Source organism: Apaloderma vittatum, unplaced genomic scaffold (genome assembly GCF_000703405.1).
Source record: "Apaloderma vittatum isolate BGI_N311 unplaced genomic scaffold, ASM70340v1 scaffold23577, whole genome shotgun sequence".
NCBI lineage: Eukaryota > Metazoa > Chordata > Aves > Trogoniformes > Trogonidae > Apaloderma > Apaloderma vittatum.
In genome coordinates, this window is record NW_009724868.1 from 5,009 (window position 1) to 15,408 (window position 10,400).

The 10,400-nt window shown below is 47.6% G+C and overlaps 1 protein-coding gene across 1 annotated transcript in view; it reads left to right on the top strand.

The window, feature by feature from the left end:
- Nucleotides 1–4,082: 4,082 nt before the first annotated feature.
- The window catches only part of LOC104276402 (growth arrest-specific protein 7-like), a gene marked incomplete at both ends in the record, with an annotated part of 10,970 nt that continues 4,652 nt past the window's right edge, over nucleotides 4,083–10,400 (top strand). The window contains 2 exons of the mRNA XM_009872701.1: nucleotides 4,083–4,172; nucleotides 5,838–5,953. Coding sequence (XP_009871003.1) covers nucleotides 4,083–4,172; nucleotides 5,838–5,953 — 206 coding nt within the window. The remainder of the gene's footprint in view (nucleotides 4,173–5,837; nucleotides 5,954–10,400) is intronic.

The following is a 10,400-nucleotide window of genomic DNA, read 5'->3' on the forward strand; positions in this document are numbered from 1 at the left end:
ACACGGATTTAGTTCCTGTGGAACAGGTGCTGTTTTCAGCAGGGAACATGAATTTCCCTTGCAGTTTCCCTTTGCAGATGTTTAAGCTGCAGGAAACAACTCTGGTGTGTGTCCCGTGCTGCACATCACCTCCCTGCCCTGGTGCACAGCACAGCGACACCCAATCTCCTGGTGAAGGCTGCAAAATACACTTAAGGGGTGCCTGTTGCCCCCCTTGCTCGTCGTCAGTGTTGGGCCCTAGAAATCTGCCCTGAAAACACTGGTGTCTTCGTGGGAAGCATTTGGTCCTTTCTCCTTTGAAATAAATAGTCCTGGGCACCACAAAGCTCTACTCAGCCGTGTGTTTCTGCAGGGGACCTCTGAGCCATTCTCTGCAAGACCACCAGTAAGAGGATCGGTGGAAACCAGAACAGCTTCTCCTTCCGCCACTGCTGCAGTGGTGTTCCTGCTGTGTGTTCTGTGCGGTCTGTTCGCATCTTTTGCCTTCTGCTGCTAGCGGTTTTTTTAACTTGAGCTAAATGCTGAGTTCCTGTAGTTTGGCAGTCTGCTCTAGGAGGCAGCACCTTGTCCTGGATGGCTGTGAGGTGTGTGGGGTGAGCACGCGGTACCTGTGCACAGGGAGCTGCTCCGTGCGGGCTGGGGGAGCTGAGGGAGTTCAGGCGATGGAGATGCTGCAGGGCTCGAAGTTGCTGGAAGGGTTGGAGATGCTGGAGGGGCTGGATGGGCTGGTGTCCAAGTGGCCTGTGGTTGTCCCCCAAATTTTTGTTCAGTGAGTTTGAAATGCAGCATCAAAGCCAGAAATCCTCAGAGCTGCGTAAACCTGCCTCGACACCGCGTAACCTTCCCATGGATACCTCTAACACTGTTATTGCTGACAGTACTTTGTTTCCTGTATCTCACCTGCTCTGGGAGGATGAGCTGCAGCGTTGCTCACTGATGGAAAGCAGTTGGCCTGCTATGGTACACAACAGAGCAATTGTGTACAGGTTCGGAGGCCACCTCATTTTTTGGGGTGAAATTGCAATACACTGATGTCATCTACCTGGACTTGTGCAGAGCATTGGACACTGTCCCATCTGACATCCTTGTCTCTAATTCAGGGAGATGTGGATTTGACAGATGGACCACTCAGTAGATGAGAAATTGGCTGGATGGTTGCACTCAAAGAGTTGAGGTCAACACTTTGATCTCTGAGTGAAGACCAGTGATGAGAGGAGTTCCTCAGGGGACAGTATCAGGACCGGTGTTGCTGGTGGCTTGAACAGTGGTGTCACCAAGCCGTGTGGTGCTGTCAGCACACTGGAGGGAAGGGACGCCATCCAGAGGGATCTGGAGAGGTGGGCCCATGCAAACCTCCAGTACCTGAAGGGGGCTACAGGAAAGCTGAGGAGGGGCTTTTTATAAGGGCATGTGGTGATAGGACAAGGGGCAGTGGTTTTAAACTAGAGCAGGGTAGATCTAGACTAGACATTAGGAAGATGTTCTTTGCTGGAATGGATTGCCCAGAGAGGTTGTGCATGCCTCATCTCTGAAAGTGTTCAGGGCCAGGCTGGATGAGGCTTTGAGCAACCTGGTCTGGTGGGAGGGTCCCTGCTCATGGTGGGGAGTTGGAACGAGAGGATCTGTAAGGTCCTGTGCAACTCACGCCATTGTGCACAACAAGAACGTGCTAAGGTACTGTGCTAGCTTCTTAAAGACTGCTGGGATAAGTTCAGCAACACCAAGTGCACGGTCCTGCAGCTGGGTCAGGACACTCCAAGCTGGGAGATGAGTGGATTGAGAGCAGCGCTGCAGAGGAGGACTTTGGGGTGTTGGTAGATGAAGAACTGCGCATGAGCCAGCAGTGTGCTCTCACAGCCCAGAAGGACAGTCGCATCCTGGGCTGCATCAGGAGAAGCGTGGCTGGCAGGTTGGGGGGGTGATTCTGCCCCTCTGGTCTGCTCTGGTGAGATCTCACCTGCAGTTTATGTTCCGTTCTGGGATCCTCAGCATAAGAAAGACGTGGACCTGTTGGAGCGTGCCCAGAGAAAGCCACAAAGATGATCAAAGGGCTGGAACATCTCTCCTATGAAGACAGGCTGAGAGACTTGGGCGCTAGAGCAGCAGTCTGTGGCTGTGACCATGTAGAGCCGTGCCCAGGTAGCAGTGCAGCCCATGAACAGCGGCATTGTAGACTTTGATGATCCCTGAAGGAAAGCGGAGCCTTTTCTGTGTCTGCCCTTGTGTGCTGGTCCAGCACTGATCCAGGTTGCTGCTTGTTGGATGCTGTCTGAAAGTAGCAGTTTGGGTAAAGATTTCTAGCAGGTATTTTTAAGACATTTGGGCTGATCGGTTGTGAAGCTTCCTCACGGGGGTGAGAGGAGTCTCCCAGCAGAGTGTGGAGCTCGCGCACACTGGCAGCCCCTCGGGCCGGAGCGTTGCAGTGCCTGTGAGGAGCTCTGCACACCTGGAGGAGAGGTGCCAGCTTCAGCAAACCCTGAGCTGCTTCCAGCTGATGATGGGATCTGCTCACAGGCTTTTAGATCTGGTGATCCCTGAAGGAAGAAGGGAGGGTAACCCAAATTACGCAACCACGAAAACGGGGCAAGATGGGCTTGCAGTGCTTCCCTGAGATAACTGAGCTGGCAGGGAAGGGGCAGGAGAGGAAAACTTCAGCAGAGACCCAAGGTATCCTCAGTGGAACGTCCCTCTTGAAGTGGCTTTGTGCTAGAGGCTGTGATGGTGACAGGTGAGCGCTGGCACCTCTGTTGCATCCCTGTCCTGCTCACAACTGAGCTAATGTTTTGTAGCTTCAGGTGTGTGGCACTTCTGATGGGGAATGTGAAGGAACGGGGAGGTGTTTTCAGCAGCTTCCTTTGCCTGTTGTTGGACTGTGTGGCCAGTGAGTCTGACTCTGGAGATGCCGACTCACTGGTGCACGGCTGCTGCCTGCAAACTGCTCGTGGAGTGAGAGTCCTGATCTCTGACCTCCTGCAGATCCCACTGAAGCCTGGTGGGAGCTGGAAGGGAAGATGCCTGGCTTAGGGTCTAGCTGAGGTGACAGCTAAAGACACAGGAGGTCCCTTAGCCTACTTCGAAATGAACTTGGCAAGCTCTGGACAGAGTGATTTTTGTGGAGAAGGGGATGGAGAAAGCTACTGAAGCTTCAGCATGGGCAAAGGGCAGCAGAGCCAGTGTGGGTCCGTGGGAACAGTGGTGTATCAGCTAAAGGCTTTGTGTGCGTTGCTCTAGCAGGGCGGGTGTACACTGTCAGCACTTTGCAGCATGTTGTTGTGTCCATTTTGATCCTCTCTGAATAGCCCAAAGGCAGATTCACTGCGTGTAAGCACTACCTTTACGTCTGCCCGTGCAGCTGTGCTAACCCTGCCCACAGCTTTTGGTTTGGCTTTCCTGAAAATGTTAAGCGATCCAAAAAAAAACCACCCAAACCCACATGGTTACATTTGTGGGCCTTCCATCTGCAATTTCTATATGTTCCTTGATTAATACACAGATAATCTTTATATCCAGTGAACGTGTGGGTGTCGTAAAAGAGAGACTGCTTTTAGTGTGGCTGCCCAGAGCCCCTGATCCTTTTTGCAAGGAGCATCACTTTCATCTGAAAAGGTCTCCGGGATAGGTGGAAAGGCTGTGCCCTGAAAAAAACCAAACCTTTTTCTGCAGTCCTGCAAGAGACTATCAGAGCCAAGATTTTCTGGTGAGATATGCCAGCAGTGCCTTCCGTGCTCTCTGCTGCTCGTGGTGTTTCTTATGCTCAGGATATTTCACTTCGGGGGTTTTACCGGTTTGTTGGGATCTGGGACTCCCTGGATGGCACTTTCCAAACCAAGCAGGTTTTCCTCATATGAGATGGGTAATTTATTTTCCTCTGAGCCAACTCTCCTCAGAGGACTGAGCTCAGCGGAGCTTTCTGGGAATAGTTAGCTGCTGTTTCCATGCAACAACCAATTTTTCTTCAATGACGTGTATTCGCTGTAGATTTTCTGATTGGAAGCCCATGTGTATAACCTTTCATTTGCATATTTCTCATCAACAACTAAATTCCATTACCTTCTAATTCTCTTGGGGTTTTTTTTTAACAGATAAACTGTGTGACTTTCCCCCACCCTGACGTAATGCCAGAGCAGCAGTTGCTGAAACCTTCGGAGTGGAGCTACTGTGATTATTTCTGGGTAAGTAGGCAGCCAGCCACATGCCATATTGCAGCTCCTGAGCTCCAAAAAAAAAAAAAAAGTGGAAAAAACAGCTTGATCTGTGGTACAAGGTAAAGGAGAATTTGGGCTGAAATGCCATGTGTTGGGGCAGTACCAGGGAGAGTGAAGATGCTGGTGAAGGTCGGGTGGAAACGGTGTAACCGGTGTCAGATGTGGGTGATGATAAGTGGAGTGACCACGAAGACAAGGTCAGCTGTTGGGATATGGTTTCAGTCAGGAAGTGGGAGGGATGTAGGTCCAGGGGCATCACATTGAAAACAAGCAGAGAGTTACAAACTTTGTGTTAAGTGGTAAAAATCACTCCCGCGGGATGTTCTGGAGGTCAGATGATAAATGACTTTTTTAAAGGGTGAGGTTTTTGAAGGACAGGCCCATTAGTAGCTTTTCAGCTGAGCAGTTTGAATGCAGCCTTTGGCCGGGGAAGTCTCCGGTGGCTCTCTGTGTGTGCCTGCTCGTGCTGAGCTCCACTTTCAGCGCCCTCAGTCAGATCAGAGTGATACAGTAGCTCTTCAGGTATGGAGCTCATAGAAAAAAATCTTTTCACTGGAAATTTTTTTTTCTCGAGAGTGCAGGGGAATACTACCTCAACAACAAACGTTTTATAAATTTCACATGTTTTGTTATCAGTTTTTGGAGTGTTTCCATTTAAAAAAAAAACCACAAAAAACAAAACAACAAAGGAGTTTAACTTAAAAAAAGTGTAACTGTTGGAGGCCCAGCAGCACCTCCCCTCGTGTGCTCAGTGTTGGTGTGAGGGCTGGTGGCAGTAACTTGCTAAGCCAAACCGACATGCAAATGGTCACGTTACCAAACCGTCAAAGTTTCTTCAGTTTCTTCCAGTCTCTTCTGATCCCAAGGAGCAATAGATCATTAATGGCATCCAGCCTTATTTTTCCCATGTGTCTCGGAGATGTGGCTGCCCTGCTTGGTTGTTCCCATTTAGGCTTGGCCACTGCTCGGCTCCTTGGGTTTGGTCGTGCCCCGCTCTCGGTGAAACTCCATATAAAGCTGCCTTTCTTCTGCAAACTTCCATCCTGCCATAGCTCCACTCCCAGGACGTTCCTCTTGTTCGACCTTGTCACCCATGGCCTGCCCATGACTCGCACGCCTCCAATCAGCTCCGCTCCTCCCCTTGTCTCAGCTGCCCGGTGCTTGGTGCAGCATCCTGCAGCGCTGACACTTGGGTTCACGTGGCATTTTTCTCCATGCCAGCATGCAGCACTCGGGGTGTTGGAGCGACACAGTTGTCCTTAGGGAAGTGTTCTTTGCGCCTGTTTGCTGGAAGATGGTGGGAAATGAAATTCTGAAATAGAGAAAAGCAGGGAGAGAGGAGGATGAAAAGAGACAGCAGAGAGAAGACTGTGTTGGTCCTTAGAGCAACCCTGAGGTTGGTGGAGCAAAGGGTGGAAAGGGCTGTGTAGAAGACAGTGGAAGGGCAGAGAAGGCGTTGGACTCTTGCTTGGAGAGGGGCTGACGTGCCGTGACCATGAGCTGTGATCGGGGGGGGCTCTTTGGACCCCGCCACTGCCTGTGGCTCTGCCTCTTGGGCAGTTGCTGCAGGGAACTGCATGTCTGTGGGTTTGATCCCCGTATCTTTTTGTTGAACTTCCTTTTTCCTTCCAGGCTGATAAGAAGGATTCACAAGGGAACAATACAGTGTCGGGATTTGAAATTCTTCTTCAAAAGCAACTTAAAGGGAAACAAATGCAGAAAGAAATGGCAGAATTTGTTCGAGAAAGGTAATTAGCGCTTTGCTATCAAACTAACTATTTATGGCAATTTTTTTTTCCTGATTTAGATATTCCTTTAGTACATTAATGACATAGCTTAAACTGTGTAAAAGATATGCTACCAATTCTTAAAGAAGATCTAATATATTCTTAATGCCCATCCACACTGTCCAGTCTTCCTCAGCTCTCACTTGTCCCTCCTGCTGTGCTCCTCAGTCATACTGCACACAGGCTGTCCAGTTAGGTAGAGGGAATGAAGAAGGTTTTAAGCTTCAGATTCAAGGAAAAACCATGGACATGGAAAAAGCAGACTGGAGGTGATATTTAGAAAGGAAATATTTGGTCTGAAAAATAGAGAAGCCATTTGTTGCCATGGAGGGTAGGCACAGCTTCCGAGAGGAATATGTAAAAAGACAGCACTTGGAACTTAAGCTGGTTATGGAGCTAAACTACACAAACAGATACTTAGAGCGAACCTCAAGTCATAAAGGCAGATGTCAGTAACAGAAAATGCCAGAATGCTATTAATGGTCTGTTCTGCTGACACGGGAAGCACACCGAGCACCAAACAAGCAGTTGATAGACACTCGGTTCAGCCGTGCACAGGAGGTGATGTGACATCATTAATCACAAGTAGTGTCACTATTATTTGAAATCGCTTGTCATGTGTCCAAGCCAGTGTAAATCATCTTGAGGATGACTCCAAACTTGAGAACAGCCCATAGGGAACACACAGTGTTTACTGCAGGAGGAAGGCAGAGCACACCGATGGGCGTTCTCTCCTGGAGGCAGCTGCCCCTGCTGAGGGAGCTGCTTGTTGCCTCTGTGGTTGTGCTTGTGGCTGAGTTGGTGTCGCGTGGTTGTCCTGGTGTGAATCAGTCGTGGTGGAAGCAACGAACAGGGTAACAAGCAAGCCATAGTTGCTTTCATTAGTGGTTTGTCTTCTTTCTCCCTCTCATCATTTCTTTCAGTATGAGGGATATGGCAGCAATGGAGAAATACAAAGTATAGCACAGAGCTGATGGAGGAGGTGCCAACTGCCCAGCATCCATGTGTGGTTGCTGCTGCCTTGGGTGTAAGGCAGTCTGAGGGACAGTTGTGTCTATTATCCATGAAAAAGTGTGACCACAGGGTGCAGGTAGAAGAAAGGACCAGCTGGCAAAGAGAAAATACATTTGAGAAATAGTCTTGCTCTGCTATAAGATAAGAAAGCAGGCAGAACTGTGAGAGCCGTGGCCAGGGAAGAGAGGAGGAAAGCTGCTGCAAGGAGACTAGCGTGTAATGAAATTTGACAGAAACAAAAGAAAGGGGCATTCAAGAGGGAAGCAAAGTTAGCATGAAATGAGAGAGAGCAAGGAGAGAGCAGCTCTGACACTGCGGAGAGGCATGGTCATGTCTTCAGCAGAGGGAGAAGGAGACATGTTATAGAAGACGGAAAAGATTCACCGTGTGCTGGAAGCAAAGAAAGCTTCAAATTGATGATGAAGAGGACCTAGATGGGAGTTATAGAAAGATGAATATATTTTTCTTCTGTTTGAAACAAATGATTCAGGATTTCTTTGTGCAAAAAAGGAGGAGGGTGGTGTTGAGCTGGAGAGGTTACTCACAGAAATGAGAGCTCAGGTCATCAGGTGAACCTTTACACTCCCAGTTAAGAGGGAAGAAGTGCTAATAAGATTTTCATGATGACCATTAGATGGCTTGGGAAGTACAAAATGGTGTTTAACTAGGGGTTTTCATGTCTAGAACTGTTCTCTCTGTCTATACAACAAGCCTTCAGGAGATGAGGTTCAGGTAGCTAATAAAATTATCTTTAAATAGGAAACTGGAATGAGACACAAGAACCAGATTTCTTCATCAAATAATTAGCAAGAGGCAACACCAACTGAAATTTACTTTGTCAAATAGATGTTTTTAGAGGAGCTATTTGTAAACAGCAATCTTAGGCTGAGCAATTATGTGTTCATTCAGTTCTTGTTGACAAAGGTAGGGTTATAATAAAAGGTTTTGAATTTTAGTAAGACAGACCTAAGAAAGGGAGGAAAATAATTAGTAAATTGACTGAACAGAAAGATCAAGGGTGTGGGTGTGAAAGAAGGAAAGAATTACTTTAAATCAAAACTGTAAACATGCTCCAGCGCTTGCATTCAAGTAAGCACTCCAAAACAGCCAAAACAATTTGCAGACTGCCCTGAATAGCGTCAGTCTCAGAGTACATGAAGCAGTGCTTTCATTAGCAAAGGAACATTGTCTTAGGCTTGTGGTTACTCACTTTTTAATTGAGTTGGGCTGTGCTTAGAAAATTTAGAATAAATAGCAGATTATTTAGCTACATGAAAAGAAGTACAAGCAGGAGAATGGCTGTAGTGAGTCTGAGGAACTGACTTTAATCTGCCCGTGGCAGTACGGGCTGCACGAGAGGAGAAGAACATGAGAGTCTCCATGCTTCCAGCCTCCAACAGCCAGAAGCTTGGGGATTTCAGAGCCAGAATTTACCTTAGGTCTGCCGTGTTCACCAGATACTTACAAACATCATCCTGTTTGTCTAATGCTGTTGAGTCTTTTAATATTTTTGACCACTGCAATAATTTGCAGACGACTTCTGCCATTTCTGCACTACAGGAAATGTAATTATGCTTCTGTTGTCTGATTGTTTCATTGTTGCCTCCCAAACTGGAGAAACAATGTAAAAAGGCTCATAGTTACTGTGACACTAGTGTAAATGTCTGTCGGATATCCTCTATCACCTTTTATCCATGTTCCCTGTGTTGTCGTAATCTATTTAGTTTCTTCTTGCATGGTAGTCACATCAGATCATCTTTACCTCCCTCTGCAGCTCTCCGATTTTTCTTCATCCGTTATAACATGGTCTGACTGAAACTATTTGAGTGTGGGCACACAAAGTACTTTCTCTGAAAAAAAGGCATAAGAGAGCAGGGAATGAACATCCAAAGAGCAACTAGAACTAATAAAATCAAGACATTATGGGTCAAAATGTACTTATAATCCCTAATGCTTCATAGGGAATGGAATTCTGAAAGTTTTCAGGCAAGTTAGAAGAAACAAGAAAATTAGGGGTTTTGTGTGAAACAGTTTGTGGATTCCTGCAGAGAGGCTCAGGAGTCCCTGCGCACCGATGTGCTGATGTTTCACAGGCACCATCATCCAAAGTTTGCAGGGTGTTTATATTGGCCAGGGCGACAAGGCATCCCTGTTTTTGCCTTTTTGAGGTGTATCTTCATCTTAGTTTTTAGCCTCTTGAGGTGTTCAGATGGTGGCAGGACACCAGACTGGATTGGCACAATTTATGACCTGTAATTGGGGCTCTTAAGCAATAACCATTTCACCTTTTTGTTGTTATTTTTTGTTGTTATTCCTCCTTGCCAGGTAGTGTGCACTAATAGTCATGTCATCCATGTGCCAGATGAGTAACACCTGAAATCCCAGAGCCTGAGCCAGAGCTGGGATGGGCGAGGAGGCAGTGGCATTGCGAGTAGGGTGCTGGCTTAGGACACGCGCTGATGGCAGCAGGCAGTGTCGCTTATGTGCGATTGTGAAGATCATGAGGCTTCCTTCCGCCTTGCTGTGTTCAATGCTTCCCTAGCTGCAGCAGTATCGAGGAAGAACTTTGCAGGTTTTTAAATTCCTTATTTTCACAGCAAATGTTTGCAATGGAAGATGGTTATTCCTCTGTTCACGAGACAAAGGACTGAGAAACAGATTCTGTGAGGTCTGTCTGTATGGGCAGCTCAGAACAGTCAGCAGAGCAGCCAGCAGAGCAGCCAGCACCTTTGCAGACTTTACCTTCCACAAGTAAATCACTTAAAGGCATCCTTAAGCCAAAATCCAGGAATGAAGTTGCATGGTGAGGGCTGTAGTCTAGAGGTTTGGTTAGGAAGTCCTAGTAACAGGGGCAAGAGGAGTGAGCTTTGGGCTGAACACTTAAGTGTTTGTCTCAGCTGCTTTTAGACATTTGTATATTTATTATAGTTGACTTATTCTTCCTTTCCAATGCATAGAAATTGTGACTTCTGAGACAAAATTAGCATCGTCCTGAAGTTGGTATTTAAGTAGGTCGGGTGAAATGAGCCTGGATAAAGTCCTTTTCATAGTGAGCTCCTACCCACAGTGAGGCCGTTGGTGCTGTATTTGTTGGTCTTCCTGCAGCAGGTGTGGGGAGCTGAGGACCTCCACATGCTGGGTGAGGTCTGTGGTTGTACCTGCCAAGCTGGGTGTCCCCTGGATGTCAGCCAGCTGTGTCCCACAGAGTGACATACATACAGGATGAGGGCTAGCGGGTTCGAACTGAAAGAGGGTAGGTTTGGATTCGATATTAAAATGAAATTCTTCTCTGTGAGGGTGGTGAGGCACTGGCACAGGTTGCCCAGAGAAGCTGTGGCAGCCCCCTCCCTGGAAGTGTCCAAGGCCAGGTTGGACGGGGCTTGGAGCAACCTGG